Source organism: Lolium perenne, chromosome 4 (assembly GCF_019359855.2).
Source record: "Lolium perenne isolate Kyuss_39 chromosome 4, Kyuss_2.0, whole genome shotgun sequence".
Lineage (NCBI taxonomy): Eukaryota > Viridiplantae > Streptophyta > Magnoliopsida > Poales > Poaceae > Lolium > Lolium perenne.
This window is the reverse complement of record NC_067247.2, coordinates 227,889,273-227,909,784: the sequence shown is the minus strand read 5'-3', so window position 1 is coordinate 227,909,784 and position 20,512 is coordinate 227,889,273. Positions and strand designations below refer to the sequence as shown.

At 43.7% G+C, this 20,512-nt stretch overlaps 1 protein-coding gene across 2 annotated transcripts in view; it reads right to left on the bottom strand.

The window, feature by feature from the left end:
• Positions 1-5,732: 5,732 nt before the first annotated feature.
• Positions 5,733-20,512, bottom strand: part of LOC127323291 (endoribonuclease Dicer homolog 2a) — a 33,309-nt gene continuing 18,529 nt past the window's right edge. For both annotated transcript variants that reach the window (XM_051351447.2, XM_071819089.1), the window contains 4 exons: positions 9,532-9,741; positions 8,430-8,843; positions 7,259-7,537; positions 5,733-6,385 (listed from right to left, as the gene is read on the bottom strand). In XM_051351447.2, the coding sequence (XP_051207407.1) occupies positions 6,023-6,385; positions 7,259-7,537; positions 8,430-8,843; positions 9,532-9,741 (1,266 nt within the window). In that variant the 3' untranslated portion in view covers positions 5,733-6,022. The remainder of the gene's footprint in view (positions 6,386-7,258; positions 7,538-8,429; positions 8,844-9,531; positions 9,742-20,512) is intronic.

The following is a 20,512-nucleotide window of genomic DNA, read 5'->3' as shown; positions in this document are numbered from 1 at the left end:
GAAAATATGGTAGTAGAAATTTTCATGGTACTAATACACCTCTCTATATGCTGAAATTGTTGAAGTTACACTTGTTCTATCTTCTTATGCTTGTCACTTTGTTCTTCATAAATTTATTTGTGTACAAGATTCCTTTGCATAGGAAGCATGTTAGACTTAAATGTGTTTTGGATTTGCCTCTTGATGCTCTCTTTTGCTTCAAATACTATTTCTTGCGAGTGCATCATTAAAACTGCTGAGCCCATCTTAATGGCTATAAAGAAAGCAACTTCTTGGGAGATAACCCATGTGTTATTTTGCTACAGTACTTTATTTTATATTTGTGTCTTGGAAGTTGTTTACTACTGTAGCAACCTCTCCTTATCTTAGTTTTGTGTTTTGTTGTGCCAAGTGAAGCCTCTAATCGAAGGTTGATACTAGATTTGGATTTCTGCGCAGAAACAGATTTCTATCTGTCACGAATCTGGGCTGTTTTCTCTGTAGGAAAATCAGAAAAATATGCCAATTTACGTGCGTGTTCCTCAGATATGTACGCAACTTTCATTAGTTTTGAGTTTTCTGATTTGAGCAACGGAAGTATTTTATTAAAATTCGTCTTTACTGGCTGTTCTGTTTTGGCAGATTCTGTCTCTGTTTTTTGCATTGTCTCTTGTGGACTTTAAGCGAGCTTTTCTAGACATAGAGAGCTGTAGGTAATGTTTTATTGAGTTCTTGCAATGTGCCACTACAGGACCAAGGTGGATTCAAATTTTTTGAGTACTAACCCCTCTAATGAAGTTTATGAGAAGTTTGTTGTGAAGGAAGTTTTCAAGGGTCAAGAGAGGGGGGTGATATATGATCAAGAAGAGTGAAAAGTCTAAGCTTGGGGATGCCCCCGTGGTTCATCCCTGCATATTTTAAGAAGATTCAAGCGTCTAAGCTTGGGGATGCCCTTCTTCATCAACTTATCAGGTTCCTCCCCTGAAACTATATTTTTATTCGGTCACACCATATGTGCTTTACTTGGAGCGTCTGTGTGCTTTTATTTTCGTTTTTGTTTGAATAAGATGGATACTAGCAATCCTTGTTTGGGAGAGAGACACGCTCCGCTTTTTCATATGAACACTTGTTCTTCGTTTTACTTTTAAAGTTCAATGATAAAAGTTGGAAGCTACAGCACTTATTGTGATTTGGTTGGAAACAGAAAATGCCTCATATGTCTTGAATAATTTGACACTTGGCAATTGTTTTGAGCTCTCAAGTAGATCATGATTAAGTTTTTTCATGTAGTTTAAACCTATTAGTGGAGAACTACTGTAGAGCTTGTTGAAATTGGTTTGCATAATTGATCTCTCTTAAGGTCTAGATATTTTCTGGTAAAAGTGTTTGAGCAACAAGGAAGATAGTGTAGAGTATTATAATGCTTGCAATATGTTCTTATGTAAGTTTTGCTGTACGGGTTCATACTTGTGTTTGCTTCAAACAACCTTGCTAGCCTAAGCCTTGTACCGAGAGGGAATACTTCTCATGCATCCAAAATCCTTGAGCCAACCACTATGCCAATTGTGTCCACCATACCTACCTACTATGTGGTATTTCCTGCCATTCCAAAGTAAATTGCTTGAGTGCTACCTTTAAACAATTCAAAATGCTTCTCAATTTGTGTCAATGTTTTATAGCTCATGAGGAAGTATGTGGTGTTTATCTTTCAATCTTGTTGGGAAACTTTCACCAATGGACTAGTGGCTTCATCCGCTTATCCAATAACTTTGCAAAAAGAGCTGGCAATGGGATTCCCAGTCCCAAATTAATTAACAAAAATAGACACTCCTCCATGGTATGTGATTGTTGAACGGCACCCGAAGGATTCGGTTAGCCATGGCTTGTGTAAGCAAAGGTTGGGGGGAGTGTCATCATCATAATAAAACTAAAATAAAAAGGCACTCTTTCATGGTATGAGATTGTTGGCTGGCACCCGAGGATTCGGTTAGCCATGGTTTGTGTAAGAAAGGTTGGAAGGAGTGCCACATAAATATGCAAATAATTCATGGGAGCCGCTCTTGAAAGTCCGGTTGGCGAGGTAGTTGGTGTACCCATTACCATTCGTTGACAACAACAAACACCTCTCAAAACTTTACTTTTGTGCCCATCGATCTCGAGCACGCAGATCATCATCTTTGCGAGATCTCTCGGCAAGGGCTCGCTCGCGCGCTACCCTCTCCGAAATACGGGTTGCTTCACGTTGGCGCTCTTCATCAAGGCGCATGCGCTCATCCAGCCTTCTGCGCTCCTCAAATCGGAGTCGCTCTTGATCTGCATGTCGCCGCTCCTCTTCACGACGTCGATTCTCGTCTTCGCGGCGCCATTCTTCATCACGGTGGCGCTCATCTTCCCAGCGGCGCTGCTCATCTCTTCGATCGGCATCAGATCCAGCCCTTGGCCGGTAGCCGAAGTAATTGCTTCTCCTTGGAGGAGATCTGCGCGGGCCTCCAAATCTCCGATCCATCCGTGGCAGGGCGGCGATCTGAGCAAACGATCTACTGTCGCCGGTGGTAGTCCCAGACCAGCGACGGGGAGGAGGTGGTTGAGGGAGAACAGATCTGGGGGATGTAGGCGATGCGATGAAAACCACCGCTCCAGTGCCAAAAGAATTAGGGTTTACCCTGACCCTCTCCGCAGCGCAGGCTAAAAGCGGGGCTCGATGAACAGTGTTGGGCTGTGGCCCAGCAGAAGGCGCCACTGGGGAGGTTGGGGGAGCTCCAGATCCATGTCGCAACGAGATCCACTCACATCTACGACTAATGGGCGAGTGAGAACGTTGGGCTCGACCCAAAAAAATTCGGTCCAACCCACATCCAATACTCGGGCCGAACAAGATTTGAAATCCTCCGATCTCCTGCGCTGTCCCACTCGAAAGAACAGAAACGTTGTGATCAGATTCAGCGATGAAATTACGATTCAAATCGTAAAAACGTGAAATCGAGGAGTCCCAAATCGCAATCCCAGGAGTACGAACGATGAAACCATCCCGAACAAATCGGAGAATCACTGCGCGCGATTCTCTGAAGATGGGAAGAGTTTGCCGCGGGAGATGTAGATCGAGGGGAGTGGTCGCCGGCGGCGCTAGGTTGCAGGGCGGTGGTGCGAGATTGCTTGCGGGCGGAGCTAGGTTGCTTGCGGGCGGAGCTAGGTTGCTTGGGGGCGACGCCATTCGGTCAACCAATAACCATCCCATATACTTCGATGCACGGGGGCGATGCACGGGGCTAAGCTGGAGTATAATCCCCAAGCCGTATGGCCGGGATATGCTCCAGGTTTTGCCCATGTTCTTGCAGCCAGCGATCAGGCTGTGCTCTCTGGTTAATAGAAGTTTATTTCCAGTGTCAAAAAAAAAGAACTACAGGATACAGAGCACATGTATGTGCGTGCAGCGACGCATGGTAGCATGCCTGAAGAGCTCGTGGCGAGGACGGCGAGCTCGGGACAGAAAAGCGGAGGGGCGCACGCAGGCGAGCAGAGCAGGAGGCGGACTTGGCGCCATGGCTATGTCGGGCACGCGCGGCCAAAGGCGACGGTTGGCGCGGTGCACAGAGGAGCAGAGCAAGCAGGGGTTTGAGGAGGGAAGGCGACGGGCGGCGCGGAGATGGTCCTGGTGGCGCGCGCAAGGTCGAGGCGGTCGCAGCACGCGGAGACGACGTCGACGGCGCGGAGCAGGGTGCCAGGGCGCCTGGATGCGGGCGCGGCTCGCAGCACGAGGCGGGGTCGGAAGGACGCACCGGACGTGGACGCAAACGACGGCCGGGGAGGGGCGCGCGGCGGCGCACGGCCAGGAGAGAGGAGTGGTGGCCGTCGGGGTTGAGCGAGGAGAGGAGGCGGCGCTCGGGGAAGCAGAGAGGGGAGCGAGGGCGCAGCGACGAGGTTGGACTCGGGCTCGAGCAAGTTGGAGCGGAGAGGTGGGAGGATCGACTCGCGAAAAGAAAAGAGCAGAGGGGATTTTTGCAAAGAAGGGGTGGCCAGCGGCGGAGGGGGTGGAGTGAAAAACAGCCAGGGGCTCTAGGTTTCGGTGGGGCTTGCTGGGTTGGGTTAGCTGGGCCGGGAGAGGGATCCGGTTGGGCCTGTGCTGGCCTGGCCGGTTGGGGAGTCTGCCTCCCCTTTTTTTATATTTAAAAACTGTTTCCTTTTTATTATTTTTTCTGTTTGTTTTAAAAACCATTTTCAAACAGATTTTTAAGAGCAGAAAAATAAGGAAGAAATATATTTTGGTTTTAGATAAAAGAGAGGGATTAGTTTTAGCAATGAAATAGGGTTTAGTAAAATAGTTTTGGAGTTCAAAGATATGCATGATGCCATGTTTATGCATAAGAGAGAAATAACAAACAAATCTAATATGTGGATTTTTCTGGTTCGCTACGCACACTCACCCCATGAACACATATACTCACCCCTATGAACGCACACATGCACATCCTACCCCTATGAGCATCTCCGAGAGACTGCGTCGAAGAACTGATATGGCAGGCCTTATAATGCCATCTCATTCTCTAGTCAATCGCGGTTTTTTTGTTTATGTATTCCTTATTTATCCACTGGGGCGATTCGGTTGGTTCTTTGCGCCGAGTTTTGGCGTAGCAGCAATATTTCGATTCATCCTTTTCTTCCAAGGATTCATGATTGGACGTTGAACCCATTTCATATGATGGGAGTTGTCGGAGTATTAGACGCGGCTCTGCTATGCGTTATTCATGGAGCTACCGTAGAAAACACTCTATTCGAGGACGGTGATGGTGCAAATACTTTCCGCGCTTTTAACCCAACTCAAGCTGAAGAAACTTATTCAATGGTCACTGCTAACCGCTTTTGGCCCCAAATCTTTGGTGTTGTTTTTTCCAATAAACGTTGGTTACATTTTTTATGCTATTTGTACCCGCCACCCCTATGAACGCACATATGCACACCATACCCTTATAAGCATCTTCGAGAGACTGCGTCGAAGAACTGATCCAGCGAAACTTGAGATTGACAAAATCACCACAGGTGCCTCGCTGTCGACGAGAACGTCGTTTCCCACTAAAGAATATTCCGCCTTTATGAGACACTCTCACTGAAGAATATTCCGACTTTGTAAGACACCAAAGGATCAAATCTAGGATTTGAACTCTAGTGGGGTGAGGTACCACTACGCTCCTAACCATCCAAGCACAAATTGGTTCTCGTCCCTGCGAGAGTGACTGGTCATCTGATTCTAAACGTTTTCCATTTTTAACCTCTTATGGCATGCTCGATTGAACTATGAAAAGGCAAAGAGCAAAACCGACATGTTTCAAACATTGGCAGATCTGGCTGTTCACATTACACTGGAAGTATGTCCGCGTAAAGGAATTACAACAAGTATTATTGAGCTGTAAAACACAACTATTCAACCAATATTTCCCTAACGAAAATTACACGCTCCTGCTAAAAAAAATGATTTACACATTTACAAGTAGAGAGGTAGAAATACTACAGCATATTTGTATGTACATGATACTTTGCACGTACTTTACATGTGTGCAGTTCACTCGATACCTTACAGACCACAAGACATGCCAGATTTTCATGAAGCAGAATATTCAGAGACATAGATTAACCTGCACATTTGTAAAGTGCACGCAAGATCCCACGAAAAGTCCTTTTGGATCATAGGCACCAGTGCTCTCATTGTATTAAAAAATTCAAAATTTATATTTATATATTTCAAAAAATTATGTAACAAATTTCATAAAGTAGCTAATGATGTATTCCACTAACGTATAAAATCTCAATTACAAATATTTTGTTTTCTGAGTAACACAAAAACAACAAAGTCTGATTTTTTTTGGAGATTTGAATCACTATACTCAGATCCACATATACTGACTACACAATGATTTATTTTCAGATTTTTCTGAAACTTAGAAATATGATTTTTAATTACCTTTCTGAAAAGGGATCACTGGTGCTCATATGCACCAGATCTCTGTCCCAAGATCCCACAAAAACTTTGATTTGTGTACCAACAGGCTAGTCACGGTTGACTGATACAATCTTGGCACGCCTTCTCCTTGAGGTCTTTTAGCAGCAACTTCGCTGCATACTTCTTGGCCACAGACTTATCATGGCCAGTTTGAGTTGCTGAGTAGATAGTCCCTTCAACTTTAACCTCTGCAACCACAGATGATACTCCGTCCTTGTGGGTTGTTGTGTAAGACTTAATGTAAGATCTGCGATCACAATATTCCTGCAGCTCTTTCACTGGGTCACACTCAACAGTCTCTGGCGTAGCAAGAGGCTCCAACAGTTGTTTCATGCTTTTCCAAACCACCTCTTTGTCATACTTGCTGTCAATATATATTGCACCAGCTATTGACTCGATAACATCCCCAAGAACCTGTTTTGTTAGAAAACAAGCAGCATGTCAATTTGATCCACGAGCTGGGAAAAAGAATCCCAGAGTGGACAAACTACAGAAATGCTGGAAACCCTAGGAATTGTACTTTTATGTATCATTTATCCTGAACATATCTTTAGGAGGGAAGATAAGCATAGACAATTATTCAACTCCCAAAAACAGCTGGTCCAGGCTGGTTCAGGCCTAAAATTTACCAGTATTACAGGTCAATCCAAATAGCAACATGGCTACTAGTGCACGTTCTTTTGCTATTTCTTATTGACCTAGGCACTAGCCGGAGGTACTATTTGGTGGTAGAGATCATTAAACACTCCGAAAACATGAGACTGGAATTTGGCTGTTTAGCTACAACTGGTGGTGAAACAATCAGCGGAAAACGGGCGTGTCATCCTAGACTGGTAAAAACATTATTGGTCTGAACATGTTAGCTTTGAAATTTGAAAACTGGATTCACTGTTAGTATTTTCTTGTATGAAACTAGTAGTGAATGCTACTGAAAGCAATTTGGCTCAAATATTTGTTACCTAGCCATGATGCCTCAAGTGATGTGCATTTGCATATATAATAAAATAGACCTGTTAAACATTTGTTCATTGGTAATTGGCTGGTTGTAGTCACACACAATACTTCGGTTGGTAACTATCCTAGGTTCAATATTCTTCATGCATCATTGGCTGTGATGGGCTGAACTCTGGTGATTTTTTGTATCATTATCTTGCAACTAGGGGTAACTATCCTAGGTTCAAGATTAGACGTTTTAAGGGGTGTGTAAAAGAATATAGGAATGCAAGAAATGCATGGAACTGAGTGTAGAAATAAGGATCAAAGTCGTCAAAAAAGTAAAGGACACACCTTAGGTAGACCAATGCCAGCTTCCCAACCATGTGATGGACCCGTAAATGACTGCACAAACTTCTCAAGGTACCAAGCCATCTTTCGGTGCAATTCTGATGAAGAATGAAGAATGTGCTTGTTTAATCCTGCTTTAACAGCTGCATGTGCGTAGCAGTAGTTGTTCACAGAAGCAGATCTAAGATCTGTCAGCAATGCCGGAGTACATTCAGGGTACTGGTTGTAGAAATATACAGTGAAGAGATGGTCCAATACAGCATCTCCCAGAAACTCGAGCCTCTGCGTGAGGCAAACTTGTAAGAACATATGTCGAACTATATACTGCGGCTTGTAGACTTAAATTCACTTGAAATGATACATGCTCCCCTGTACTACATTCGAATTTACATACCAAAAGATCTTCAAATATATCAACTAAGAAAATTCTATGAAGGCTCACGTTACTATGTGAATTTAAATTTAAATATTGTGTGGTCCCATCAAGACAACAAGGAATATCATTCTTCCAGCAGAGTGGTCCACGTATTCATCAAGTGTAGCCTAACATAAATCAGCCTGGTCCATTTTTGGTACCCCATTTTTTATCTAGCCCCCTAAAACCCACATCTAAGCGTAGGCTACCAACAAAAATGTCTCTACTATACTCACGGCTTACACCACCAAATGTATAACATATAAAGTGGAATTACATGTACTAACCATGCAGTAGCTCCTTGGTATCTGCATCAAAACTAACTAACTAACAACAACAAAAGCTTTTTTCCAAGGCAAGTTGGGTAGGCTAAATATGAAACCCAACAGAAACATATGGAAACAAAAACAGAAAGAGAGAGAACAAAATAATCATAGTAAGGGCTGGCCCTTGATGTAATCCTATCGTGTGATTTGAAAGGTATCGGTTTCACTATCACATGTGAAAACACTTGTCACAACATCATTGTCTCTAGTGAGGGCAATGTACTTTGTTGGGACTTTTATGTTTCTCTAGCGCCCATCCTTGCAGCGACTATCCTCTAAAAAAAACTTGCACCGACCGTCATAGTTTCCATTTTCCAACTTAGCAATAATAATTAGACCTTTGAACTTGGTGAAAAAAGGAAGTTTGTGAAAGATAAAGTAAAACAGGAATACAGAAACCCAGATATAGAGGTGTAAAGGCTTTCAGATCAACCTGATAGCATGCAGTTGTGCCAGCAATCTGGTATGACCCATGTGTCAGCGCCTCCATCAACAATAAAGGATCCTTGAATTCGTAACCAATAATTGTTTCCAAGCTTCTGACATTGATGAACTCCTCAGATTTTATAAGAATCGTCCTCTCTGGTGGAATTTTAGTGTGAAATTCTATATCCATTCCTAATGATTTTAGGAAAAGAAATGCTGCCTGTTCACCAGCAGCACTGAGGTAGGCTCCAATTAAGGCCTCAACTGTATCCGCTATTCTCTTACTTCTAAGAGACATCTTCCTCAAACTGTACATACCATTGGAGCTTGCAGACAAAATTTTGCTGTTGCTACTCGTGTCGTAACCAAGACCTGGAATGATCCAACATTTCGGTTTGAACTCTTCACCTTGAATGTAGCCCTGCCAACAAAACAGAAGGGAAACCAATGTTATCTAGCACCTAATACAAAAAATAATGATCATAGATAAGTCCCATTTCTGTGCAGCCTGACAAAAAAAATAGATGCTATATGGTACAAAATCACATAGTGCAACTCTAGTAATGAATAAATTTTGTCCACATGGAACTTGTATTTCATTCCATAACCTGGTCTTAGCCATGTCAAACCAATACCATGAAGTAGGAACAGATATAAAAACGCCATTAGTTGGCAATATGAACAAACAGGTTATCACCCAGCTTAAGCAAGCTCCAGCAGAGACAGTAGAGAAAATTGTATCCAAGTGATACAGGTCAAGGAAACCCCTGATCCTAGGAGCTTAAAACTGCGAAAAGTATAAGGCTATGAATATTCAGTACTTTTAGCATATTTGTTCCTTTGGCATACAAATTACTATTGAATAGAGCATTTGACTTCTTATATACGCTAAAATGTAGAGCATTGCCGTATGGCAAGATAGCAATTAGACTATTCAAAAGAGCGGAAATAGCTTCTGCAAAGATGGCATACATATTTGGATAAGGGACATGAAATAATCTTGGGGTCCATAATGCAGCATGACATTATCAAGCCCAGATATACTCCAGAACAAAATGACGAGCTTACAAAAATTATGCAAAGCAGAGTATGAGTAGAATCTTGGGTACCACAAGGTTGTAGTTGCAGGCCAGCTGGCATAGAGCTGCATTGGAGATCAAGTTCTTCTTCATCTTGGTTAGTGTTCCCTCATGATGAAGCTTGTATTTGCTATAAAGATGTTGTGTTGTGACATACTTGAGGAAAGAATCTCCAAGAGTTTCTAATGATTCCTGAGAAAATTCCTCTTGGCATTCCTTTGTTGTTATCGCTTCTAGTATCTGCAAACAGCTCAAAATCAACTCAAAATTTTGCTTATTGAAAAACAGTACCATGGATATCAATATGTAAATAATTCTATTTGCAAATTAGACAGGAACCAAAATAATGCTAATACCCCATGGATGATTTGCGCTATTTAAAAAATTATTCTATTAAGAGAAAAGTGCACTTTACAATGCTGGACTTGTTGTTAAGTCCATTTTACAACCCTTGACTTCAAAAACTGGTTAGGAATTTCTGACGCAACCTCCAATACCAATACTGGTTAAAATAGCCATGGGTCAACCCAACGCTGTTGTGAACCATATGACATCCCTTTGACCTAGTCATAGAGCCCAGTTAGCACGTCATGTCAGCTCACAACTATTTGACAATTAGTGGTCTCAGCCACTCCCACTTGTCATGTGGTTCTTCTTTCTTTTTTCGTATCACCCCACGCACTCCTTGCTCAGCTCCATCTTTGCCTTTCTTGGGCTCTCACTTGCCTCAAACCAGGCGGTTTGCCATCGCCATGCCCCCACCGCAACATCAATGAGCAAAGCATGAGGTGCCCAACGGCTTCCTACACACCAACTACCAGCCAACAATGCTCCCCCGAAAGGGCTGCCGTTCGATGGGTACACGAAAGTGAAGAAGTTGCTTTGACTCGTTATCAGAAAGGCCTTTTACTCCACCAAGAAGGCTATTCGTTATCGGTGCAGCTTCATTTCGGCATCTGGCGCGCTGCTTGAGCAGGCTAAGGCGTGGAGCGAGGCTGGAGGGCAGGCATGGAACAACCAGCTAATTGTTGTACTTGTGCCATGTCACGTCGGGTTCGAGCATAGGCTTAACGCAAGCGAGCGAGACCTACTGTGGGTATAATTGGTATTTTCGCGATATTAATAAATTCCCTTTATCGGCTCAAAACCTTGTGTATTCATCGAGAAATGTTTTTATCCCGGGAGGTCTCTGCATGTTTATGCTGTTGATTCCCTACCATAAGATTCGTGCCACACGGTTTCGCCAAGTTTTATCGAGTTTCATTGTGTTTTAGTTTGGTCTGACAGATTGGAACGCAATGGTAGGAAATGAAATAGTGCACGGAACAATCGACAACACATCCACACAGCACGCCGCAATGTGCGCCTGGCTTTAGTGTAGCGTTCTCGTGGAGGTGTGGATTGGGGTGTTGACTTGAGCAGAACATGTGTGGAGCTCATGCAGATGTTGTGCACAATGCACACAAGGTGTCTGATGAAGAGTGGGATTGTCTGAAGGAGAAGCACACTCTTAAGTTAAGAGAGCCGCATCATCACATACAGGCGGGCCGCCATGAATGAGAGGGTATACGCCATGCGAGCTCTAATATTTCAGCCAAGGCTGGTGAGAGCCGCCGGGGGCGGTGCGGAGTGTTCCTGCTCATGCAGAAGCGTCCAAGAGAGGTAAGGTAAGCACGGTCACCGCAATACGTTGGATGAGGTACGTGGCAACATGAAGGCATGAAAGGTAGGAGTGGAAACTGGTACTGGATAGTCCATATTATCTGTTGGAATCTAAGATTAGTGTAATAGTACTCTAGTAGAGTCTAGAATGCTCTAGGGAAATTGGAGATTAGTAGTAGTCTCCTAGGAAAGCCTAGAATATTCCAGTAGTGTGCTAGAATCTAAGTTAGTTTATTAGCAAAGTCTAGAGTATTCTAGGGAGTGTTAGTATAGTAGTAGTGTCTAGACTATTCTAGTGTATGAGTTAACATGTAAGCCTAAGTTGAGCTATATATATGAGAGGGTGTGGAGGTCCAAGTGACCAACCCATCCACAATTTACCCAAAAGCCTACATGGTATCAGAGCTAGAGGCAGTGATGGTGTGTGCTACGGGCTGCCTGTGGTGATTCGGTGGAGTGAGGTGGAGTTCCGCAAAATCCAGGGGAAATACAACAGACGGGCAGAGGAGTGGAGTGCTGCCTAGGTAGAAGTGTTGATGTGAGCTGCTGCAGAGGTGCGGAGCCAACCGTCTGCAGCGTTCGGAGTGGTGGTGAAGGGAGCAGCTGGGTGAGGTGCAGCTGCTTGTGGCTTGCAGTGAAGAGGGAGAAGCAAAGGTGCTGATTTCTGCGTATGCGAGTAGAGGACAGAGGAGAGACCTAAGCTGCGTGTGCAGCCAGAAGAAAGATCCAGAGGGGTCGAGAGATCTGCAAGAGTAGGTCAAATATAGCAGAGAAGAGAAGAAGCACATAAGCTGGTTTGTTGGTGATTTTCAGCAATATTGATCAATGGGGGAGAATCAAACAATTGAGAAGCTACTTGAGAAAATGACTCAATTGCTCAAGGAGATTGAGAAGTTGAGACAATCAAGGGAGAGTGCAGAAATTCCAAAACAAAGTGGAAAAACAACTATCGGAGGAAATTGGGTGAATCTTGCACAAACGAGAAGAAGCAATCTCAAGTCGGGCTCTGCATTAAATGGAACTTGTTCAAATTGGATTCTGGATTCGGGAGCATCAGCACATGTCACGGGTAAGTGGAGTGAGTTTGCATCATATACTCCACATCCACCCATGCATAAAGAGACAATCCAAACAGCCGATGGAACTTATCAACCTATGAAAGGGGTTGGCACAGTGAAATGCACTCCGTCCATTACATTGTCTTCGGTATTATATGCTCCATCGTTTCTGGTGAGTTTGGTGTCTATGAGCTCTTTGGTTGATGATATTGATTGTCGAATAATTGCCGATCGATATAATTGTATAATTGAAGAGAGGAAGACTGGAAGGAGGCTTGGGATAGGTGTGAGACATAAGGGATTGTGGTACTTGGATAGAAGGGAAACCGATGAAGCGTTGTGCACTGCTCTCACAGTTGTTACCAATGATGACGAGGCAAGGTTGATACTCCAACATTGTCGATTGGGCCATATGTCCTTTGATACTATGAGTAAGATATTCCCTGAAGAAATGAAGAAGGTGGACAAAGAAAAACTTGTGTGTGATGCATGTGAGTTTGGAAAACACACCAGGACATCATATGTGAGTCGTGGACTGCGGAGCATGTTGCCCTTTGTACTGATTCACTCTGATGTATGGACTTCCCCGGTGGTCTCTGTTAGCGGGATGAAGTATTTTGTCACCTTCATTGATTGCTACTCCCGAATGACTTGGATATATCTTCTGAAACATAAAAGTGAGGTGCTTACATGCTTCAAGGACTTCTATGCATATGTCCAAAATCGCTTCAACGCTAGTATTCAAATTATCAGGACAGATAATGGGACGGAGTATATGAACAATGAATTTGGCAATTTTCTTTCCCAAAAAGGAATACTTCATCAAACTTCATGTCCTGATACTTCTCCACAGAATGGAGTAGCTGAAAGGAAGAATCGTCATCTGCTGGAGGTGGCTCGATCACTTATGTTTACCATGAATGTGCCCAAATTCTTGTGGAGTGAAGCGGTTATGACTGCTACTTATCTCATCAACCGGATGCCCTCAAGAGTGCTTGGGATGAAGACTCCATATGAAATGATCTATGGCCAAAATGAGTTCATCGTTCCGCCAAAGGTGTTTGGGTATACTTGCTTTGTTAGAGACCATAGACCTTCGGTGGGAAAATTGGATCCTCGTGCTGTGAAGTGCATCTTCATTGGATACCCATCTGGACAAAAGGGCTACAAGTGTTGGAGCCCTAGTGAGCGAAGAACATTTGTTAGCATGGATATGACATTTAGAGAGTCTGAACCGTTCTATGGAGAGAAGACGGACCTCAGCTCGTTGTTTGACTTTGACTCTCCTAGCACAATCGAAGCTAGTCGAGAGGGGGAGAGTGAACTTTTGAGGACAAAGGAACATGAACCATCCAGAGTTGTTGTTGGTTCAATTCCATCTCCTACGAGTGAAGAGAGATGGACAAAGCCAAATGAGGAAGAAAATCTAAGGGTGTCTACAAGGAGACAAGCTACAAGTGAAGAGAGATGGAGAAAGCCAAACGAGGAAGAGAACTTGAAAGTGTATTCACGGAGAAAATTACAGCATGAGCAGCAGCAACAACAGGTTCCCACGACAAGTGACACACAGGTGCAGGGGGAGCAACATGTGCAACAACAGGCTCCCACGACAAGTGACACACAGGTGCAGGGGGAGCAACATGCTCCAACAGATGTTGAAACTGATGAATTGTCTGATGACGCAGGTCCATCTATTACGAGGGATTCAATGGACTTGCCCATTGCCTTAAGAAAAGGAACCCGAGCTGCAGCTAGAAAACCTCCAAATTGGTACCAGGAGGAGCATGACATTGCTAATTATGTATCATATGCATCTCTATCTACGAACTACAGGGCCTTCATCGCATCATTGCAATCTGTGGTGATCCCAAGAGATTGGAAAGAAGCAAAACAAGACCCAAAGTGGTACGAGGCCATGTTGGAGGAAATGAAAGCTCTTGAGAAGAACAATACATGGGATCTTGTTACTCTTCCAGCTGGAAAACGTCCAGTTACTTGCAAATGGGTGTATTCCGTGAAGCAATCCCCAGAAGGGAAAATAGAACGATACAAGGCAAGGTTGGTGGCAAGGGGTTACAGTCAAACATATGGGATTGACTATGACGAGACCTTTGCGCCTGTTGCAAAGATGAGTACTATAAGAACTCTTATTTCTTGTGCTGCTAACTTTGGTTGGCCCTTGCATCAGCTGGATGTCAAGAATGCTTTCTTGCATGGATATCTCCGAGAAGAAGTTTATATGTACATTCCACCTTGCTTTAGTAACTCCAACACCCAGGGGAAGGTGTGCAGATTGAAGAAGTCTTTGTATGGTCTCAAGCAGTCACCAAGGGCATGGTTTGATAGGTTCCGGAGAGCCATGCGCAATATGGGTTACAAGCAATGTAATAGGGATCATACCGTGTTCTATAGGCATTCAGGGCGTCGTATTACCATCCTTGCAGTTTATGTGGATGACATTGTCATCACTGGAGACGATAATGATGAAATAAGCCGGCTGAAGATGAGATTGAGCAGAGAATTTGAGGTTAAGGATCTAGGACAACTCAAGTATTTCTTGGGTATTGAGATTGCGAGATCTCCTAAAGGAATAGTTATCTCTCAACGGAAATATGTGTTGGATCTACTCAATGAGACTGGTATGCTTGGGTGTCGGCCTGCTTCAACTCCTATTGAGCAAAATCACCAGCTATGTGCTCAGTCAGGAGATCCAGTTAATAGAGAGCGCTACCAACGGCTTGTTGGTCAACTTATCTATTTATGCCATACGAGACCTGATATATCTTATGCCGTGAGTGTGGTGAGCCGCTACATGCATGACCCAAGAAGTGGACATCTAGAGGCAGCTTATAGAATTTTACGCTATCTGAAAGGAAGTCCTGGAAAAGGTCTATGGTTCAAGGCCAATGGGCACTTGAGTGTGGAGGGATATTGTGACGCTGATTGGGCAAGTTGCCTTGATGACAGAAGGTCAACATCAGGCTTTTGTGTCTTCGTAGGAGGAAACTTGGTATCTTGGAGGAGCAAGAAGCAGCATGTGGTCTCAAGATCAATCTGCAGTAAGCGAGTATAGAGCAATGGCGGTGTGTTTGTGTGAGATGTTATGGATGAAAGGCCTCCTATCAGAATTGAAGCTACTGCGGAGAGGGCCATTGAATCTTTGGTGCGACAACAAGTCAGCAATAAACATTGCTAACAATCCCGTTCAGCATGACCGAACAAAGCATGTGGAAATAGATCGATTCTTCATTAAAGAACAGCTTGACGAAGGAACCTTGAAGTTAAGCCATGTAACCTCTAGAGAACAAATAGCAGATTGTCTAACCAAAGGAGTAGGTAGTAAGGAATGTTTGTTGGCATGTAACAAGATGGGAATGATAGATATCCATCGCCCATCTTGAGGGGGAGTGTTGGAATCTAAGATTAGTGTAATAGTACTCTAGTAGAGTCTAGAATGCTCTAGGGGAATTGGAGATTAGTAGTAGTCTCCTAGGAAAGCCTAGAATATTCCAGTAGTGTGCTAGAATCTAAGTTAGTTTATTAGCAAAGTCTAGAGTATTCTAGGGAGTGTTAGTATAGTAGTAGTGTCTAGACTATTCTAGTGTATGAGTTAACATGTAAGCCTAAGTTGAGCTATATATATGAGAGGGTGTGGAGGTCCAAGTGACCAACCCATCCACAATTTACCCAAAAGCCTACATTATCTGACATCTGTATTCGAGAAATTGAAAATGGAAGTGGTAATATCCCAATCCGGACGTCCGTGGAAAACTAAAAATGGATATGGTAAATATCTGGATCATTTTACTAAAACAATACAAATATGGTATTGAATTTTGAAGCAAATATGGATATGGAAATATATGTATCCGAATAAGATTATGTTAGCCAATTTTAGTAATTTGACCCCAATATGCCAATTACCTAACTAGAGGAACTAACAAATCGGCCAAATGTTCTTTTATGTGATTCAAGTGGAAACTACTATGCATTATATCAATATATTTATCTCTCTATCATTCTATAGTTGGCTCATTATAAGACATGAATCTATTATTTCCTTTTATTCGTATCCGCTCCAAATTGAGAAAACATCCGGCCCGTATTCGTATTCGAGTAACATCCACTTCGAATTCGTATTCGGAAACATCCACATCCATATTTGTTTTGAAAATATGGAAACGGATATGGTAAGGGCTCTATCTGATCCGCATCCAATCCGTTTCCACCCCTAATTGAAAGGAGTTGCTCGGCGAGGAGTTAAGAAAGCTGAGTTTTAGTTGTGAGCGGCGACTAGTGCTCATGAACAACCACATAGACAAGGAAGAAATATACGGCATGTGGGACTAGCCTAGACTACAATTTGTTTAATCATTCATGCTGGCTAGGATGCCCCATTAACATTGACTAGTTTTCTGGGACGCCACGTCATGTACAACCACCTTCAAATCGTCTCAGTGGGGTCAAAACTAAATGGTATTGACGGTTACACGTTGGATCCTAGCCAGCTTTGGAGTTGAGGGTTGTAAATTAAACTCGGCAATAAGTTCAGAGTTGTAATGTTCGCCTCTCCAGAGCTCTGTCGCATTTTCATAGAGGTGATGCAATCCTTCAAAGCATCAATGATTCCCTCAGTACTCTTCTGCAAAAGGTTTAAAGCCCTGAGATCCTTTGTTAGTATTGATGGGACGGAGCCAGGGTTGGGCCCAGCCTAGGTTCCAACTAGGATACCCACATACGGCGATACCGGGATACGTCAATTTTTCAACGTTGGTATATAGTATATGAGAGAGAGTTAGGGTAGCACCGATTGAAGATAAGCTGGTCCAACATCGTCTCAGATGGTTTGGACATATCAGATGGTTTGGACATATCCAACGGAGGCCTCCAGAAGCGCCAGTGCATAGCAGACGGATAAAGCGTGCTGAGAATGTTAAGAGGGGTCGTGGTAGACCTAACTTGACATGGGAGGAGTCCGTTAAGAGAGACCTGAAGGTTTGGAATATCGACAAAGATTTAGCCATGGACAGGGGTGCGTGGAAGTTAGCTATCCACGTTCCGGAACCATGATTTGGCTTCGAGATCTTATGGGTTTCAACTCTAGCCTACCCCAACTTGTTTGGGACTGAAAGGCTTTGTTGTTGTTGTTGTTGTTGTTGTTGTTGGTATATAGTATACAATAACTAATCAAAATTATATATAAGCAATAATTTTTTAAAAACTAGGGGAGTTCAGTAATACTAATAAGATGACAGAAATATTTTTGCAGCTGCCAGAACTTCAATATGAAGCTGTCAAGCATAGGATAGATCATGTTTGGGCACGATATGATCCCTTCACGCATATCTTAATTACTTTATTATTCAAAAAAATATAAAATCAAGGAATAAGTATCCGATGGTATCCGAAAGTATCCGTGTATCCGATATGCCAATACGTCACATTTTTTAAGTATCCGTGCATCCTAGGGTTCCAAATGTCATCCTCGTGTAACATTTGCACTTTTTCTGAAAGATTTTTTCTAAAGGACTTTGGCCTAGGCCCAAGGTGAAGCAGGCACCAAATTCACGAGGAATAACTCCACTTTGCTGCTACAAAATGGACAACACTTCTCAAGCTGCCGGAAGATGTCACTGATGATATAGATAGAGCTAGGCGCATCAGCCTCTGAAAATTGGAGATCTTTTGTACATGAGGTCTCTCACCGCCTGGGACATAGTTTCAAAGCCCAAGTCTCTGACAACCTTTGCTATCGCTAACCTCCCCCTCCAAAATGGCCAACTGCTTATGAAATTATTGCACAGATTCTACCACAAGCACAAGGTCCCTTCGGTTAACCTTATCACGAGATGTTACCCCTCCTAAGTCCCCCACGCGGCTGGGACTGTTGGTTCCTTCCGGTGATGCAACTCTTTCTGATCAATTCCAATGACTAACCACTTACACCATTGCAAAGGGAGACATTTATCTTTTCTGGAGCAATCGCTGGAAGCCCTCCTTTCCGGATTTCCTTAACTTCACTCTTAGGTGCTGGACAACCTTACTCGGCTCAGTGCGCCGAACTGTACTGGGCCATTATAGCTTTTCCACCTCCCACTCTACTCAAGTCTTTGATGAACTTCATGACCTCCAGCAATTCCTCTCATCATGCCCAAGACCTTCATAAGGCAACTGACTCCTGGAAAAGCCCCTAGGGAAGCTCCCACTTCTCGGCCAGAAAATGCTACCAGTCTATGCTTCAGCACACCCAAACCCTACTTCCATTAGCATGATCCGGCAGTCCAAATGCTCCACGGGGTTAAGGTTTTTGCTTGGCTGCTTCTGGACAACAGGCTCAACACTCAGGACATGATTCATCAGCGAAATCCCAGTGTATCAAAGCCTCCCTTACAGTTTATTGGGTGGAATCTCAGTGAATCAAAGCCTCCCTTACCGTTTTCCACTCAAAAAAAATGTTAGCATTGATATAGGAATAACCAGTCTCGGTCGTACATTTCATTGGCATACTAAAAAAGTAGAACCTAAGTTTTCATAATGAAAAACACACAAGATGTATAGCTCTTCCTAATTGTTGAACAGTATATGAGCTACATCCTTCCTATTCTCGCCCATGTGGCCCATTAGCCTAAGTGACCTGGGATAGTATATAAGCTCAGGGTGGTGTGGGATCTTGTGGCAGCAGATCCCGCGGAGGTTGAAGGCAGACACTATTGTCCCATCTGTCCCATGTCCCGAGGTTTCCCTGACCTAGCAAAACCAAAGAGAGATCATGGAACAGGACTACATGAGGCTGCCCATCCCATTGTGGCGGAGCTTCACCAAATACGCGGGGAAAAATTGCACTAGGACGTTTAACGGTTACACGCGTGGAGAAGCCGGGTAGACGCTGCATTTACTTTTGTGCTCGCAACTCCTCCCACACACCGCTCCCTCCTCTCTCTCTCTCACACACACACACAACACAGAGTATCAGTCCCATCAACCGTCTATGTGCCTCCACATACGCATTGCCCCCTTCGCCACAACATGCCAAGCTATCTCCCCGGCGGGCCGCAAGGTTGCCCGCGAGTTCGAATCTAGCGGGATCCGCGACGCCATTGCGCTTGATTGACCCGACAATGGTGGCAAGGTTGCCCGCCAATGCTGTTGCAGCATCATCAACAAATGTATGGGATGCCCTGTCAAAGATGTATTCGGGCAAGGGAAATGTCATGTTGGTCTCTCAAATTGAAGACAGGATACACGATTTGACTCAAGGTGAAATATCAGTGATGACATATGTGGGAGAGTTGAGACATGCATGGGCAGATCTGGATCACCTTGCACCATTGGTGCTGCCTTGTGTGGCAGCGGTGAAGAAGTGGATTGAGGACAGAAGGGTGATGAAATTTGTGAAAGGACTGAATCTTGCATTTGAGGGGAGGAGGGCTGCACTGATGCATCTTCCTCACTTGCCTACACTGGAAGAGGCAATTGCAGCCATGGCACAAGAAGAAACTAGGCTGAAACAAATGGAGGAAGTGGAGATAGTACCTAAACCAGCTTACTATGTGTCAAATAGGCAGGAGACACGGGATTGCCACAATTGTGGAATAAAATGGCATCTAAGTCACAATTGTGGCAGTGGAAGGGGGTATGGCCGAGGAAATTTTAGGGGAGTTAGAGGCAGGAATGCAGGGTATTCCAACCATCAAGTGAGTGCTAGCGCAAACATGTAGCCGTGGATGAAGGGCAAGGACAGTCTAGTTCAAGCAAAAGTGAAGTAAAGATGGGAGAGCAGCAAACAAATGCAAGTTTTGGGCACTTCGCCCACTTTGTCTACTCGGTAGGTAAGACTGAAACATGTTGCTAATAGCATTGAAGAGTTTGAATCATATAGGCCAGCCACTCCCATGCATCAAGAAACAATTCAACTGCTGATGGTATGGTACAGCCCAACCAATCAAAGGAAATATTAAGCTATCATCAATCATACACATACCTGCATTGTGAATTTACTCTCTATAAGTGCACTGGTTGATCAAATAGACTATCGTGTAACCTATGATAGATAGATACGTATTTATTCTTTATGCACGAGAGGCTGAGTGGAAGGAAGATTGGAACCGAAACCAGGCGTAGAGGCCTTTGGTACATGGACCATGATGAATCATGCAAGCTAGGAAGTTCAACACTAGTTGCAGCACTGCGGTAGAAGGAGAAAAATGCTATGATGCATCATTGTAGAATGCGACATGTTGCTTTTGATAAAATGACTAAAGTCTTTCCAAATGTAATGAGTGAAGTTGATA